The 16,965-nt window shown below is 46.7% G+C and overlaps 3 protein-coding genes across 17 annotated transcripts; 2 read left to right on the top strand and 1 right to left on the bottom strand.

The window, feature by feature from the left end:
* Positions 1–330: 330 nt before the first annotated feature.
* Positions 331–2,810, bottom strand: LOC117839713 (pentatricopeptide repeat-containing protein At4g21705, mitochondrial). Its single transcript, XM_034720116.2, has 2 exons — positions 2,456–2,810; positions 331–1,758 (listed from the first exon to the last, which is right to left on the bottom strand). Exons 1-2 carry the CDS (start codon positions 2,762–2,764, stop codon positions 583–585), a joined length of 1,485 nt encoding a protein of 494 aa, XP_034576007.1. The 5' UTR covers positions 2,765–2,810; the 3' UTR covers positions 331–582.
* Positions 2,811–2,878: 68 nt separating this feature from the next.
* On the top strand, positions 2,879–4,850 carry LOC117839712 (pentatricopeptide repeat-containing protein At2g20710, mitochondrial). Its single transcript, XM_034720115.2, has 2 exons — positions 2,879–3,204; positions 3,326–4,850. The coding sequence occupies exons 1-2, from the start codon at positions 2,953–2,955 to the stop codon at positions 4,559–4,561; spliced, it is 1,488 nt and encodes a 495-aa protein (XP_034576006.1). The 5' UTR covers positions 2,879–2,952; the 3' UTR covers positions 4,562–4,850.
* Positions 4,851–6,232: 1,382 nt separating this feature from the next.
* Positions 6,233–11,858, top strand: LOC117838727 (putative pentatricopeptide repeat-containing protein At5g52630). Of its 15 annotated transcripts, none has more exons than XR_004636707.2 (5): positions 6,233–6,488; positions 6,831–9,133; positions 9,631–9,862; positions 10,618–10,666; positions 11,371–11,858. XR_004636707.2 is itself a non-coding variant. In XM_034718866.2 (2 exons), exons 1-2 carry the CDS (start codon positions 6,372–6,374, stop codon positions 9,030–9,032), a joined length of 2,319 nt encoding a protein of 772 aa, XP_034574757.1. In that variant the 5' UTR covers positions 6,233–6,371; the 3' UTR covers positions 9,033–9,361. The 15 variants fall into 15 exon arrangements, 1 of the variants encoding a protein (XP_034574757.1); XR_004636706.2 differs by having other exon boundaries at positions 11,290–11,858; XR_004636708.2 differs by having other exon boundaries at positions 9,631–9,934.
* The last annotated feature ends 5,107 nt before the right edge of the window (positions 11,859–16,965 follow it).

The following is a 16,965-nucleotide window of genomic DNA, read 5'->3' as shown; positions in this document are numbered from 1 at the left end:
CCTAGGTCTTCGCTCGTTGATGCGCGTTAGAATTCCTTAGGTGGTGGTGTTTCTTTTTGAGGATTGTTGTTTGCTTCCCCGAACAATTCTTTTCCTTTTTTGCATGGTCGTGTATTTTGATTGTACATATTTAAACTTCTCTTCTTCTTAAAAAAAGGCCTTGCAGCAGACTTGAGCACCGCACCCGTAACAAAGTCTTGGCGTCCCGCTACTCCCCTTGACGACAAGGACGTTTCAGTCCCGTACCGATAATCTTCGCTTGTGCCTCGAGGCGACGAGGCCTTGCACTTCCACTAAAAATGTTTCGCAGAAGCTACTAGCTAGTTGCCATGCTACAAAGTCATATGAACTTTTGCTAATTGCAGGACGAATTCTTTCTGTTTCACCAAAAAATACTTCACAGAAGCTCTAGTGCCATGCCACTAAGTGATGTGAACATGAACTAGAGAAATTCTAAATTTCTAAGTACAATAACTAGCTGTTTCGTTTCATAAAAAAAAAAAACTAGCTGTTTGAAGGAAGGACAGAAGCAGAACTAAAGCTCCATCTCGTTGATAATCAAGAGCTCAGGCAACGACAGCCTCAAGCATTTGCCTCTTCAGCCTTTTTTTCTTCCCTTGCACGAGCCCTTGACAAAGCCTCCTCGGCCATATCCGAGTTCACTGGCACAGCAACTTTCAGCAGATCAACAAAAGTTTCGACATCCTTGAGCTCTCCTTCATCTCGAAGATACTGAAGTATCATCTCAATCATTGAAGAACTAGGGATCCAGCCACTATTTGGGGTGTATACACGGAGGGCATTCTTCGTCAGCTCATAAGTTTTCACGACATGACCTTTCTCCGCGTAGCCAATTGCCACGATCGCCCAGCTGGATGGAGGAGGCACCTTTCCCCTTTTCAGGAAGTCGTCGAGCAGCATCTCAGCCTTGTCCAGCAAGTCCTTCTGGCGGTACCCAGTGAGCAGGATATTTGGAACGTGGAAATCGAATGCATTTCCGCTAGACTCCCACTCTTTCAACACAGATTCAGCTTCTTCGATCTCATCAAGCTTCACGAGTACCGCAAGCATTGTCATGTAGTCCTTATTAATATGCCTCTTGCAGTTTGACATTTGGAGTGCCCATAGCCTCTTGACCTCTGATTTGTCCCCCAGGTGACAGTACAGGGAAATCAGATGGTTATAGGATTCCGAATTTCTTTTATCTAGTTTTGACTCTGCTTTCTGTAATGCAGAGTATGCCTTCTCTCTTAGGTTGCCCTTAATATAGTTATTCGCAACAACAGCATATGTATTCCAGTCAACTACAATTTGCGGCTCACACTCCATCTCCTCCAGGGTGTTCTCCAGCCCAAAAATATCTGCTCTTGCGCCATAAGAATTAATGCATATTCTGTAGCTAAAATTGTCGGGAATAATCCCATTGCTTTTCATTTCCGCCATCACTGAAGGCACCCTCTCGTGCTGCCCTAGGTTGGTGTAGAGGCCCATGAGGTTGTTGTAGGGGAGTGTGGAGAACAGGAACCCCAGCTCTTTCATCTTCTGAAAATGTGCCAATGCTTTGTCAACCAGGAGCTCTCGTGTGTAGCAGTACAGAAGTGCACCATAGGGTTTCTCTGTCTTATCATTGTCAGAAAGGTTATTGAAGTAGGTCTCTGCTGCTCCAACTCCATGAATTTCACCAATCAAATCCAGGTGAACTGCATGATCTTTTGGCAGGAATTTGACGTGACCCTTAAGCTTCATCCATTCGGAGACCTGTGCAAAATAAAAAACAAACTAATGATTTATGAAGTCTGCCAAGAATAGATAAAAACTGCAGGTACTGCTTCATTAAGCAAACCTGCAGTGCCAAGACCTAGAAGGCTAGAACATCAATGCTTTTTATAGTGGAAAGTGTTCACTAATATATGCTTGTTGGCAATGATGGGTTGATGGCCATAGCTTGTGCAGAGTTATATACGTCAATCAGCATTGTGGGTGCCCGTTGATCAGCACACAGGTATCTACAACTATAGAGCAGGTCAGGTTTTCTATCGACTCCTAATATTCGAGAAATAACAAGCACAGTCCTCATTACAGTCATTTCCATGTTGTTCAGAAATAAAAAAAAAGTATTTCACATGATTAACATCGAACTCATGAGAATCTTATCCCAATTTAAATATCCTAAACTGAGATAAATTTCACCTATTTTCTTTTAACCATAAAATTTCTCCTCGTTTTGTCAGAATAAAATTTCTCCTCTTTCCGTTGCAGCATTGCATCATGCACCTTCCACGCATGTGATGTGAGTCACTAATAAACGTACAGACATAAAAGTGGGACGAAGAAATGCGCAGCACTGCCGAGAAGCCAAACACCATCGTGGCAACGCATCGAACACCTACCGTGCGCCAACCAGAACCAGCAACCAAGGAGCAGAGGAAGTCGCCGGGGATGGCAGAGTATCTACCTCGAGGGCCTGGCGATGGCGGCGCCGTTTGCGGAGCTCCTTGACGATGCTCAGGAGCTCAACGGAACGGAGGCGGTTTCCGGGCCGCGCCGCCCACAGTTCGATCTCCGGCACGAGGAGCGTGCCCGGGTGGCCCAGCGGCCACAGCCTGGACTGCAGGCTCAGTGGCCGCGCCCGCGGCGGTCGCTTCTCCTTGCTGTTGCTGCGAGACGAGGAAGCGGCGGCGCGAGATGGGGGCATCCCGCTGCGGCCGCGGCCGCCGAGGCGGAGCAGGCGGCGCGCCGCGGCGAAGAGAGAGGACGAGGCCATGCCGTGGCGGTTGGCGGCTTGGCGCTGGTGGCTTTTGCGGCGGGTACGTGTGAGTCAGGCCTCGTTTTGGGCTTTTGGCCATTTCGGCCCAATTCCTCGTTGGTTACCCTTTATTCCCCCAAACAAACCCACCCACCTCGCACTCCTCCAGCCCGCACAAGCCGCCGCCGCCGGAGCGCCGCGCCGCCATGTTCCGGCGTCTCCTCCGCCGCCTCTCCACCACCGCCGAGAGCGCCGTCACAGACTCCCGCTCCCTATCCCCATCCCAGCCGCTGCACGATGACTTGTACCGCCGCATCGCGGATGTTGGGCGCCCAAACCTCCCGCTGTCCCCCGTCCTGGAGCAGTGGGCTCGAGAGGGCCACACCATCAAGAAGCACGCCATCCAGGCCATCGTCAAGAAGCTCGTCGGCCTCCGCCGTTTCGCCCACGCACTCGAGGTACCGGGCAAATCATCCACCCCTCTAAACCCACCCCCCTCAAATTGTTTTTTTTATATTCCTGCCCGTTCCCCGTGCACATTGCGCTCACTCTGTAAGATGATTCTTTGCGTTCTTGCAGCTGTCGTTCTGGATGACGGATCGGAGGCACCTCCATCTGACGGCCGGTGACGTCGCGTACCGGCTGGAGCTCATCAACAAGGTGCACGGCCTTGGGAAAGCCGTCGAGTACTTTGGCATGGTGCCGAAGCAGCTGATGAAGCCGCAGTGCTACGGCTCCCTCCTTAAATGTTATGTGGAGGCAAAGGACGTCAAGAAGGCTGAGCAGCTCTTCACCAAGATAGAGGAAATGGGGGTTAAGAGTTCTTATGCGTACAATTGGATGATGAATCTTTTCTTGGAGACTGGGCAGCTCGAAAGGGTGCACGCCATGTTCCAGGACATGGAAGAGAAAGGCGTCAAGCCCAATGTGTTCAGTGTGGAGAGCCTATTAGCTGCGTACATTGCTGCTGAAGATTTTGAGGGAGTTCAGAAGGTGCTCAACAAGACCAATCCACATGAGAAACTTTTGAGTTGGCATGGATATGCTTCAGCAGGAAGATTGTTCATGAAATCTGGGATGCAAGAAAGGGCTGCCATGGCTCTTCTGGAAGCGGAGAGGCGGATATCACCCAATAATGGTCGGATTGCATACAGTTTCTTGCTCAATACGTATACTGATCTGAAGATGTATCCTGAAGTTGAACGCATTTGGAGAGTCTACAAATCTAAAGTGCCACCTTGCAACTCGATGTACATGTCCAGGATAAGTGCGTTACTCAAGAAGAATGATATTGATGGGGCTGAAGAAGCATTGAAAGAGTGCGAAACGGTGTGTGTTTCTTATAAGGATTTCAGAGTAATCAACCTAGTGGTTGATGCTTACTGCAGAGAAGGTCTTGTAGAGAAGGCAGTAGCTCTTGTGGATGACGCCATCAAGAAAGGGAGGACACCTTTGGCTAATACTTGGTATAAGTTGGCTGGTGGATTTTTTATGACTGGTCAGGTGCTGAAGGCAGTGGACATGACAAGGAAGGCTCTTGCTTCTGTGATTCCTCCATGTACATGGAAACCTGACCTGGCAAATGTGCTAATGAGCCTGAACCATTTCATGGAACAAAAGGATGTAGAAGCAGCTGAGGAGATGGCGAGTATGCTACAGAAACTGGTTCCTTTGACTAGGGATGTTTATCATAGTTTACTGAAGACTTATGTCCTTGCGGGAAAGCCAGTGTCCGACTTGCTTGAGCGTATGAAGAAAGATGGCCTTGAGGCTGATGAGGAAACAGATAGAATCCTTGCAGGAGAATGCGAGTAGATATGCTCCGTTATCCATCACTTAATGGCTCTTTTCTCTGTTCTCCTTCAGCCCTTCTCTTCTCATTAGTTTGACACGTCCACTGCTTACGATTAAATATCACAATCTTGTTCATGTCTGTGATGGCCTCACAAGGCAGTGGTGTGTGAGTGATCTTCACTGTATTGATAGGATGAGATGAATGGAATGAAACCATTCATTTGTTTAACTGAGTTTTGGGGCATAATGCTTCAGTTTCCTGTATTCTAACAAATATTTCAAGTCCACATTAACCCCATCTTTGCATACCTTTTTTATTCTTTCACTATCTGTATTAAATTTCATCCTCATTTCTTCATTGGATGCTTACCCTGATTGTCGTATTTCTGCTTCAGTAGTTGAGCTCCTGGAGTAATCAGGTGATAGTTTCCCCTGAGGCATGGCCGCAAGCTGTAGAAGTGAACTGCACATGCCTGCGCCTAACTGACCTCCTGAAGGCATATGGACAGCGGAGCTCCTCCTGCTTATGCTTCACAGAACCCAAAGTGCCACCATGCAACTCGATTTACTTGGTCAAGATAAGTGTGCCACAAGGCTCAAGATGAATGGCAAGCATACTGGCTTTTGGCTTGATTGCTGGCTGTTAAACGCAACCATTGCGGACACCTTCCCTGCTCAGTTCTCCTCCCATTGTATCCGCCCTCATATCTCTGTGCATGCAGCCATGGCCGTGCCGCTCACCCTTCAGCTGCGCCCATGGCTCTCCCAATGCGCCATATCTGAGCGGAACCTCCTGGAAGACTGCCTCCGCCATGTTTCCCTGTTCGTTTTCGTCCCCTTTTCTTTCCCCTTCAACTCTGCTTACATGAAACACTGCAATTTGCTGTTGATGGCTTCATAGAGCAGTGGCCAGTGGGGCTATGAGTTTTCTGTACAATTCTGATAGGATCAGATGCGATGGAACCATTCATTCAGGCTTGTCACCCTGGCCACAGAGGGCATAACGAAAGCAGCGAGAATCACATGAAGAAATCAAGAAAACATAATTGCAGAGAAGTTAAGCACCACGCCCCAAATCTGGTAATGATTTAAATGGCTCACGCTTGAAAGACCTGCCAGTAATTCCATTGTTCCCTGGTAAGGATGCATTTTATATTCCTTTTGTCATTGCGTCGACCCAAAAAATGATAAAATAAACTAATGACAACCACATAATTAATTTAAAGAAGAAATAAACTAAAATTGCAAGCCGGCGTAATTAATTAGTCTGTCCTAGAACGTCCTTTTATTTTTATCCTAAGTCAAACTATCTTAAGTTTAACCAAGTTTACATTGAAAAATATCAATATTTATAACACTAAATAGATGTGCTATGAAAATATATTTCATAATGAATCTAATAAAATTTATTAGACATCAAAAACATTAATATATTTTTTATATAAACTTGATATGGTTTGACTTTAAACAAAATTAAAGGGCACTCTTTGCGGACCGGAGAGAACCCACCTCCATCCCCGTCACTATCCTACAACTACAAATCTACATATCGTTTTAAATTTATTTTTAGTGTCTAGAATTAAACGAATCTCAAAGCACATTAGCCGGTGAGACAGGCAACGAGCTCCTTTTGCCGTCGGTTGAGAATTGATAGCCGTTTGGTTTCCACCTTCCCCTGGGCAGTGCCGCAGTGGGCACTCCCTTATCAGTGTTATCCCATTTGCTCCGTCCTCGCCTCACTTCCCGCCCCAGGCTCATGGAATCCTCTGCTCTCCCCCGCCGCGGCTGATGCTCCTCCTCTCCCCTCCTGGCCTCTGACCCCGCCCCGCCAATGGCCTCTGTCCCCTCCCTCGCCGTCTCTTGCGGGGCCGCCGGCGGCTCCTTCCCGGCGGTCGCCGGCGCCGACGCCCGGAGGCCGCCGGCCAGCTCCGTCGCCGTCGTCGACAAGGTAACCGGACCTTTCTCTCCGCCCTCTCCCAACGGTTCAACCCGATTCTTTCAAGAACGTGTCTTCGGTTCGTTGGTCCGCTAATGACGAGGTGGGAGAAGAACACTCCAAGTGGAAAATAAAGAATCCGGCAATCTATTTAGCGCAAGCTTAAGATTTTCTGCTCCGAATGTTTCTTGTCCTTGCTTGCGTTCCAAGATTCGCTCGTCGTGATCACTTGCGTCCTTTGCATTTCTTCGATTTGCCCCTGTTAATGTTTTGTCGGCTCATCCAAAAGCCAAAACTGCATACGTACAGAGTGGGGATCAACTGTCTCATCCAGTTTTTACTCCAACTTTGCAGAGCAACTCGAACGGCAGGAGCATCCAAGCAGGGCAGAATGGCGGCGGCGTGGAAGCGCCGCTGCGGCCCCTCGATGTCGAGGAAGCGATGGGCATGCTCAGGGAGGGGAAGACGGTGAGGTCGGCGATGTACGTGCCTCTGCTGCACCGGTGCGTTGAGGCCGGCAGCCTCGGCGACGCCAGGGCCGTGCACGGGCACATGGTGAAAACCGGGACCAGCGTGGACATGTTCGTCGCGACGTCTCTGGTCAATGCCTACATGCGGTGCGGGGCGAACCTGGACGCACGCAGCCTGTTCGACGGAATGCCTGAGAAGAACGTCGTGACGTGGACGGCGCTCATCACGGGGTACACTCTCAACTCGCAGCCGGTGGCAGCGCTGGAGGTGTTTGTGGAGATGCTGGAGGCGGGGAGGTACCCTTCACATTTCACGCTTGGCGCGACATTGAACGCGTGCTCTGCTTCGGACAACGTTGGCATGGGCAAGCAAGTTCATGGATATACAATTAAGTACGGGGCCGAGTTGATCACAAGTGTAGGTAACTCCCTCTGTCGATTGTATGCCAAGTCTGGGAGCTTGGAATCAGCCATGAGGACCTTCCAGAGGGTCCCTGACAAGAACGTCATCACGTGGACAACGATGATATCTGCCTGCGCTGAAGATGAGAACTATGTAGAGCTTGGACTGACATTGTTCCTTGATATGCTTATGGATGGAGTGATGCCTAATGAGTTTACCCTGACAAGTGTCATGAGCTTGTGTGGTACAAGGCTAGATCTGAACCTGGGCAAGCAAGTCCAAGCCTTCTGCTTCAAAATCGGTTGTGAGACGAACCTTCCAGTAAAGAATTCGACGATGTACCTCTATTTGAGAAAGGGTGAAACTGAGGAGGCCATGCGGTTGTTTGAAGACATGGAGGATGTCAGTATTATCACGTGGAACGCAATGATCTCGGGCTACGCGCAGATCATGGAGACAGCTAAGGATGATCTCCATGCTCGTTCTAGAGGGTTCCAGGCACTCAAGATTTTTCGCAACCTCAAACGGTCTTCAATGAAGCCCGATTTGTTCACCTTCTCAAGCATCCTGTCTGTTTGCAGTGCCATGATGGCCTTAGAGCAGGGTGAGCAAATCCATGCTCAGACAATAAAGACTGGTTTCTTGTCAGATGTCGTGGTTAACAGCGCATTGGTAAACATGTATAACAAGTGTGGATGCATCGAAGATGCAACTAAAGCGTTTGTCGAGATGTCAATACGGACTCTTGTCACATGGACTTCTATGATATCAGGGTACTCTCAGCATGGCCGGCCCCAGGAAGCGATACAACTCTTCGAGGACATGAGATTGGCTGGGGTGAAACCAAATGAAATCACATTTGTAAGTGTGCTTTCAGCCTGCAGCTATGCTGGTTTAGTTGAGGAGGCTGAGCGCTACTTCAACATGATGAAGGAAGAGTACAAAATAGAGCCTGTTGTGGACCATTATGGGTGCATGATTGACATGTTTGTGCGCTTGGGCCGGTTGGATGATGCATTTTTCTTCATCAAAAGGACAGGTTTTGAACCAAATGAGGCCATCTGGTCCAGTTTGGTTGCTGGATGTCGGAGTCATGGAAATATGGAGCTTGCCTTCTATGCTGCTAATAGACTGCTCGAGCTCAAGCCAAAAGGTGTCGAAACCTATGTGTTACTGCTGAACATGTACATTTCCAGCGGGAGGTGGCATGATGTGGCCAGAGTACGGAAGCTGATGAGACAGGAGGATCTAGGAATCCTTAGGGATCGCAGCTGGATTACGATCAAAGACAAGGTCTATTTCTTCAGAGCTAATGATAAGACTCACGAACGGAGTGATGACCTGTATCAACTGCTAGAGAATCTGCTGGAGAAAGCTAAAGCCTTTGGCTATGAACCTTACCAGAATGCAGAGGTGTCTGACGGTGAGGATGATGAGAATCCTGCTGCAGGTTCCCTAAAGCACCACAGTGAGAGATTAGCTGTTGCGCTGGGGTTGCTGCAAACACCTCCAGGTGCAACAATTCGCGTCACAAAGAACATTACCATGTGCAGGGATTGCCACAGTTCAATTAAGTTCTTTTCATTACTTGCAAACAGAGAGATTGTTGTCCGGGACAGTAAACGCCTTCACAAGTTCAAGGATGGCCAATGCTCTTGTGGGGATTTTAGTGCACTATTGTGAGCACAGGAACCTGGAAATTTCAGCAATATCCTACTCCCTAGCCTCACAAGTTTTGTCCTGGGAGTAGGTCACAGCTATCATGGGATTTTGGTTGATGCAAGGTACTCTGAGCTGGTCACTCTGAAGTCAGTTTTGTAGATTTTCGTCTTAAAGTAAGTTTGTTCAGACAGCATCTGTAACATATAACCAGAATACTCAGATCAGATTTATCGAATATGCACACACGGTTAGCAATATAGGAGGGTGAATATCTTTGTAACTGTTGTAATGCTGGCCCAAATAGGATCAGATTTCAGTGTTTGAATTCACAATTTTGAGATTAACTGCCCCATCCTTTGCCATCTATTTTGAGTGGAAACTCTGGTTGCCATTCAGATAGCTATTTTATGACACAGTTTTTCTAACAACACAAAAGAATACCATTAGTTGCAGTAGGCTCAGAGCTTGATAAAACACAGGGAACTTATAATGTCTATTAAATTGGCTTGTGAGGACAGCCACATGACTGAACAATTACAGAGATATTTATGTATTGTTCTAGTTGTATCTTCATATTTGTTAATGAAAAGTTTTTTTCTTTTTGACGGGTGCTAATCAGAAGTTCAAATTGGGGGCAAAATGTATTTCCATGGGAATTCTATACATAATACAACCGAGCATCTATTTTTGAGCATCTGATATTGTGATATCAGTTGAGGTCACTAGTGCAGTGATGGATGGTGCCAACCAAATTCCCAAAGCTGCAACAGACAGTAGCTGTGCCTGAACAGCTGAAATGTGGAACCAGAGAGGGGAGCTACTACCTCTAGATTAATATGAAGCTTCAGAAGGTTGGTTTTCACATGCAAACATCTCTCTTTTTCAAAGGAACATCTTGAATCGAATTGATGGATAAGAAAATGGTAAGTGGATTGAAGATGAGCAAAATTCCTAAGGCCTTGTTTGGTTGCCGGGGATTAAATTGCCAAGTGGAACTTATCCGTGGAGGGATTAAGTGAATCCCTCTCATCTCACTCAAACCCTGTGGGGGATTGCTCCCCCTAATTCCCCTCTTCAACAAGCTCTTCCAAATGATCAACTGTTTTCATTATGTTTAATTGAATGAACTATTTATGATCTTTGTGTTTTTGTAGACCTCTTATGTTCTTTTTTTGTAGTGGGATATCATATTGTCTTTGTCAAATTACTCCTTGCATGAACTTAAGAAATAATGTCTCTTTGAGGGGAATCAAGGGCCTTGCCTTTACCTGTCTTTGTCTGGGCTCCATGTCTAAGTGGGAGTCAGTCACATTTGAGGAATCTCTTAGCTTTGCCAAGAAAGTAAAGGTGAGATTTTTTCTTTGTGTGCAAATAGAGGGGGGATCGGGTGCTTGTGGGGGGTTCGGTTCAGTATCTCAAATGGAAAATCGCTAAGCGAATGGTACAGATGACCATCTTGCTGTTATGGATGTGTAATGCAAATCTGATCATCGCTGCTTCCATGACATCCTCAATTCAATGTTGTTGTATATGTTGATGAGCTTTACAAAGTTGCTTTCTCAATTATTTAATGAGTTTCCTGATTCATATTTTCTTTAATCAACAGATGATGGTACTGGGACATGTGTGCTTCTGACAGTTATCCGTTAAACTTGGTAAGCCCATTCTCTGCATCTGCAACCTTATAGTCTTTTTTTCTTTGCATTTTGGTAGTATTAAAACTAGTAGTTCTCTTTGAGCATCAGAGTGATAAATTGATTACTTAGAGAAATTTGTCATCAAGCTAAGTGCTTTCCTACTGTTGTAGAATGTTAAGGAGATCGTTTTGAAAGATTCTGGCAATGGATCCTTTGCAGTTATCTCAGAAATAGACCCAAAAGAAGCTGTAAAGCAGTTGCTTGTGCAGGATACATACTCACGGTCTATCCTGTTTCTTTGAATTGTTTATCTTAAATGGACCAAAAGGAGCTGTAAAGCAGTTGCTTATGCTCAAACATGTGGGTTTCATTTTCAGTGTTTTAGTACTTCGTCAGTTTTTGTAGTCTCCATTTGGTAACTGGTTTTTTTTTGGAAATGAAAATTTGACAAGTTTATGACAGCAAAATTCAAGAATGTTGTTCCACTGTTATATCCTTAGGATCTTGCAGGAAGAATATGCCATTGACACAAAGATCCGAATTGCCATTCTACTGATCATTTATAGAGACACATTGCTGAATAAGCACTTAATCAGTTTCTTTGGAATCTTCTTTTCACATCTGACATATGTACTACCTAGCCTGAACTGCTTCATGGACCAAAAGGATGTAGAAGCAGCTGAGATGACGAGTATGTTACAGAAGTTTATTCCTTTGACTAGGGATGTTTACCGTTACTTTCTGAAGAGATCCGTCCATGCGGGGAAGCCAGTGTCCGACTTGCTTGATCGTATGAGCAAAGACGGTCTTGAGGCTGATGAAGAAACAAGCAGAATCCTTCATGTAGAATGCAGTAGATGCACCATTGTCCATCATTAAATTATGTCATTTTCCTGATCGTTTCCGCCCCCCATTTCTTTCCCCTCAACTCCTGCTTACATGAATGACTGCAATTTTTGGTTGACGGCATCATAGAGCAGTGGCCAGTGGGGCTGTGAGTGTTCTGTACAATTTTGATAGTATCAGATGCGATGGAACCACTCGTTAGTTTAATGAGTTTTAGGGCATAGTGCTTGGCTTCTCTGTAATTATGTTTTTCTCGATTTGTTCATGAGATTGTAGCTGCTTTCATTGTGTGGCCAATGTGGCAAGAGCTGGTTACAACCAGAGTCAGAGACATATAAGTTGTTGAGTTCGTACTTGCAAATCTGATGAACTAGTGTCATGGAAATACACGGCACGAGTACTTCTTTACTACATTTTCCCAGGAAACGTTGCTCTGGCTTTGCTGAAGCCTGGGAAATGATGTTGGGTTGAGTTGTGGGGCGCCTCGCTCGAGCCACTGCATAGAACGACTGTGTTTGTCACTTTGTCTTGGGCTAAAACGCCCCTCATCTGGGTTCACCTGCCTGATCAGCCTGAGTCAGTTTTGTGTAGCATGCAGGCCATCTCGCGGGCTTTCATTAGCTTCTGAATTCGAGTTAACTAATCGTACTCCATCTATCATGAAACCGAATAATACTAGCTGCGATGCTGCTGCAGATTTGCAGATGCTGAAGCCCTACATGGTTCCTGCGACCGTTTCGCGTTTCAGCAGTTTCAGGCGGAATCTGGCAAAAAAATCCTCTGTTCTTGTCCATGGAGATGGACGATGGTTCCTTTAAGGCCATGTGGAGTCCCTTTTGATGATCCTGCTGGTCACAAAACGTGGCTGCCCAGTCAGCGTTCCATCAGCCACCTTCTGTCCACCAACGCCATGTGATGTTACCCTCTGAATGGTATGATATGAGCTGTGTGGTTGCGTTAGGTGCCCACCGCCGCCTCGACCGCAAGACTCAAGAGAAGAATCTGGCACAGAGGAGAGAATATCCCACGGGACACTAGTACGAGCTCCGTCCATGCATCGACGGCAATGCTACCGCACAAGGGAGTCTTGGCACGGCAGGCCTTGTATGAGTTGGCTCCCACGCATGATCACACCGAAATTATTGTGAGGGAGAGGATCAGCACGCCACTCAAGTTTGTCCATTCTTTTGTAGTATCTTCCTTGCGTGCGACTGCCTGTGCTTGTGCTTGGGTCCTGCGCTCCTGCGTCAGATGACAGCTATGTTGGCGGAGCTCTCGGTGCGGCGATCATCATATATGGATGTATGTATTAGGTTGTTTTCGGCTCGGATTTGGATGCCTTTCTTCGTCATCAAAAGGAACACTGTGCTATAGTATGGTCTTTAGTTGCTCTTCTTTTCTTTTTTGGTCGGACGTTCGAAAGAGATCAGCAAGAAGGGATTAGTCTTTGTTTGCTTGGTTTCTAAAGATTCCCACGGATTAGCTGCAGAGTGGAGGATTAGTGAGAAAGGAAGCGGGCGGTGACATCACAAGTTCACGGGACATCATCACGGCATCGGCATCTTCAGCAATTTATTCATGCACTCGCACCACTAGGGAAGAAGCCGACGTTCCGTCAAATTATAAACTTTCTCCACGCCCATACAGACAGTGCACGGTGGCACGAGGAGTACGCCCAACGCATGCAGTATTCACCGGCCGGAAGAAAGAGGCTCGAATTCCTGCGGTCCCGTGCATTCCTTTTGCGTGTTTGGCGCTTGCTTTCAGGTACGACGCAAGAGAAATGGGACGGGAGGGCATCGGAGCACCTCCGGCAGTACGTCGATAAATATTTTTTAATAACTAGTTAATAAAAGATATCCTAATATCATTTTCACTGTTACTGGGAGAGTTATTTTTACAATCTCCCAATAATCTCATCACAATCCATTACTAGTTGCGGTGACTTATTGAGTCGTCAAAGGAAAAGTTAAAAGGAGACTGTTGGAGTATTATTTTCTTATCAACTCTCCCAATACAATAGTTGGATTGGGAAAAAAGAGACTGTTGGAGATACTCTTACTACAGCATTTCCTCTATCCATCTTGCTTGAAAACGTTTTTTTTCCCTCCATGGAAGCCGTGTCTCAAATAGTACACGGTTGATGGTACACAAGGCTTTTGCTTGCTTCTTTGCTCAATGGTCAGCTCAGGTCCCTACTTTTTTAAAAAAATTACGCTCAGGTCTCTAAAATTCTCCACGAGCACAGCGTTCATGTGGCAAACAGCTGGGTTCCATCGTCCGGTCCCGCCTGCCATCGACCATGAGGTGAAGTTGCTAAACCTGCTGTGGAGTACGGGCAGTTCACGAGTCAAAGATTATGGCGTGCTGGTTCAGTGTGCGCGTTCACTTTCGCCACCTGACGTTTCTCCACGCGTGCGACTCGCGATGGCGAGACGTGTTTCGTTGGCTACCGCACGAGAGAATATGAATATCCCACCGGACACCGCTATAGGAGCCTAGTACTGGTTCTTCCACCGAGGCATCGATGGCTACCGCACGAGAGAATCTTGGAAGGTAGTGCCATGACGCCAATTAAGGGCTCCATGACGATCACGCCTAAAATTATTACGAGAGGATCAGCACGCAACACACTAGAACACGGCCATTTTCTTTTCGATGTTCTCTTGTGTCTATGCTTGCGTCCTGCGTCACATGAAAGCTACGTTCTGCTGAGATGAACTGAAAGAGCGCCGTTGGTGTCACCACCACCAGCATAGTACATGGGTTGTTTTCGACTTTTAGTCTCGGCCCCGGTAGATGGCCTTCGTGCCTAATGAAAAAGGAGAAGCAGTCTCTTCTTCTCCTCTCCTTTTTTGGTTCAGCGAAGGATTCCACAGGATTCAACTTTGTTTGCTTGTCCGTCTGTAAAGATTCCCATGAATGATAGTGTTGAAGACGAGCGAAAGAGGAGCGCGGTGACATCACAACAAGTTGAGGGGCCATTACGGCATTGCCGGTCGCACCCCGTCTTCAACAATACATCGCAGTCGCACGATTACACCGGGGCTTTTTTTTTTTTACGAATGAGCACCAGATTGTGCCCTATTTCATTGATAGCCAGAAAGAGGTACCTGTAACAAACGCAATTACTCGCGAGAAATGAAAAGCGATAAATCTTTTGCCCCCACTACTACCCATCCATCGACTTCTTCCTTGATTTTTTAAAAAAGTGCAAGAGCTAACATTCCCTCTCGATTGAAGACCCGCTTGTTCCTTTCTTTCCATACCTCCCACATGATGAGCAGGACAATGGAGCACATTCCTTTCCTGGGAGCTTATGTTTTAGTGGTCATGTTTGTCCACCAGTCTAGCACGTTGTCGCTTGGGCGCCAGGCAGCTTGGTTGTGCTGTCCAATCCGCCACCAGTCCCCAAATCTTTTTGGTGAATCTGCATGCCCCAATTAGGTGATATGATATCTCCATTTGAGGTCTGCACAGGGCGCATGAAGGGAATGTGGCCATCCCTGCGCGCTCGGCGATCAGCCGTCCACACTCGGTTTTGTAGTATTAGCCATGCAAAAAATTTGCATTTCGGTTGCACCTAGGATCACCAAAGTGCTTTGCTATGTGGTGCCTTTGTAGAGCCAAGGAACTATGCTTTATACGCCGAAGCCGTAGAATACTTGCCGCTCGCAGTAAGTTTCCATCGTATTATGTCTTCCTACTGTGGTTGCAGCTGCACCGCTGATATTAGCCGCCATAGTGTCGCGAATTCCTGTAGATGCAGTGACGTGATGCCATCGCGTATGTTAAGATCCGTGATCCAAGTATTTCCCTGTAAGGCCTCCACGACACTTCTTTTTTTCCTTCTGGATATGGCGAAGATGTTTAGCGCAATATCCCTCGGTCTACAGCCTTGCAACCAGCTTGATTGCCAGAAGGTAGTCTTGTGGCCGTTCCCTACCGTGATCGTTGTGCAGGCCGCGAATAAAAATCTGTTGTTGTCATCGTACGGCGTTTCCATTCCAACCCACACTTTCTGCGGTGATTCTCATTCATACCATAGCCACTGTAGTCTGAGCGCCCTTGCAAACTTGTGAAGATTTAATACCCCTGATCCTCCATTTTGTTTTGGCAAGCAGGTTCTAATCCAGTTTACCTTACATTTTCCTCGGTCAATTCTTTGTCGCCTACCCACATGAATCTTTTCCTTACTTCGTCTATGTCCTCGATTACTTCTTGCGGGACCTTGAGGACCGTCATCAGGTACAATGGTTGCGCCGTCAGAATCACTTTTGTAAGGCAGGTGCGTCCCGCTTGGTTGAGGTTGCGCCGTTCCATCCCAAGAGTTTACATGTTGCCTTGTCACTTAAGGATTGGAAATCGATCTTTTTTAGTCTTCGTATTGTAAGGGGTAGGTTCAGGTATCTTATCGGGAATCCTGTTCGAGTTATTGGTAGCTCTGATAGAATTTGATCCATGTTGATACAGTCACAGCTGATAGGCGTGATGCTTGTTTTTTTTAGATTTGTCCTCAAACCAGTTGCCTCGCCGAATAGACTTAAAAGTTGTGTCATGTTTTTCATGTCTGCAGTTGTTGGTTTTATGAAGATCACTGCATCGTTAGCGTACATTGAGATTCGTTCACGCGCAGCTCACCCCCCTAATTTGCTGAGTAGGCTCATGTCGGTCGCTTTGTGTATTAGATGGTAAAGTGGGTCTATCGCTAGGATGAAGAGTAGGGGGAGAGTGGATCTCCTTGTCTTAGTCCACGACCGTGCATGATCATATCCGATGGGGTGCCATTGAGTAGGATTTTTGAAGAGGATGTCGTTAGCATCGCCGCGATCTAGTCACGCCACCCGGATGGAAAGCCTCTGTGTTGTAGCAATGATAGTAGGTAATCCCAGCGCACTGAGTCAAAAGCCTTTGAGATATCCAGCTCCAGGTTTCTGTGGAGTCGCCGAGCCATATTTCTAACGTAGAGGAAGTTGTCATGAACATTTCTTCCTTTGATGAAGGCCCTTTGGCACGGTGAGATTAGTGCATCCATAAATGGGGCTAGACGTAATGCAAAGATTTTGCTTATAATCTTGGCGATGGCATGTATCAGACTAATTGGCATGTAGTCTTGGATTGTTTCGGTGCCCTCCTTCTTGGGGATTAGTACTACATTAGCCGTGTTGACGAGGTTGAAGTCCCTGCAATAGATGTTGTGGAAGGAGTTGACTGCTGCTATGACGTCCCCTTTGATTATATGCTAGCACGATTTGAAGAAGAGATCGGTGAAACCGTCTGGTCCCGGTGCTTTGCTCTTCGGGAGTTCAGCGATGGCGTGTAGTATTTCCTCTTCTGAGAAGGGGTTATCCAGCGCTTGTAAATCAACTGTTGGGAAGTCTATGATCTCCCAGTTTAGGTCTTTGGAGCGTTGCTGAGCGGTTGCATCATGTTGTCGAAGTGATCTTGAATCACCATCTTTTTGTCCTCAT

The sequence above is a fragment of the Setaria viridis genome, chromosome 9 (genome assembly GCF_005286985.2).
Source record: "Setaria viridis chromosome 9, Setaria_viridis_v4.0, whole genome shotgun sequence".
NCBI lineage: Eukaryota > Viridiplantae > Streptophyta > Magnoliopsida > Poales > Poaceae > Setaria > Setaria viridis.
Note: the sequence above shows the minus strand (reverse complement) of the source record. Positions and strands in the feature narration are given on the sequence as shown.

What these genes read in the sequence shown, in the direction of transcription:
- LOC117839713 (XM_034720116.2), bottom strand. Translation starts at nt 2,764, where the DNA reads ATGGCCTCGTCCTCTCTCTTCGCCGCGGCGCGCCGCCTGCTCCGCCTC. An exon ending in GCCATCGCCAGGCCCTCGAG is followed by an intron (nt 1,759 to 2,455) that starts GTAGATACTCTG and finishes TATTTTGCACAG; the next exon opens with GTCTCCGAATGGATGAAGCT.
- LOC117839712 (XM_034720115.2), top strand. Translation starts at nt 2,953, where the DNA reads ATGTTCCGGCGTCTCCTCCGCCGCCTCTCCACCACCGCCGAGAGCGCC. An exon ending in GTTTCGCCCACGCACTCGAG is followed by an intron (nt 3,205 to 3,325) that starts GTACCGGGCAAA and finishes GCGTTCTTGCAG; the next exon opens with CTGTCGTTCTGGATGACGGA.
- LOC117838727 (XM_034718866.2), top strand. Translation starts at nt 6,372, where the DNA reads ATGGCCTCTGTCCCCTCCCTCGCCGTCTCTTGCGGGGCCGCCGGCGGC. An exon ending in CCGTCGCCGTCGTCGACAAG is followed by an intron (nt 6,489 to 6,830) that starts GTAACCGGACCT and finishes CCAACTTTGCAG; the next exon opens with AGCAACTCGAACGGCAGGAG.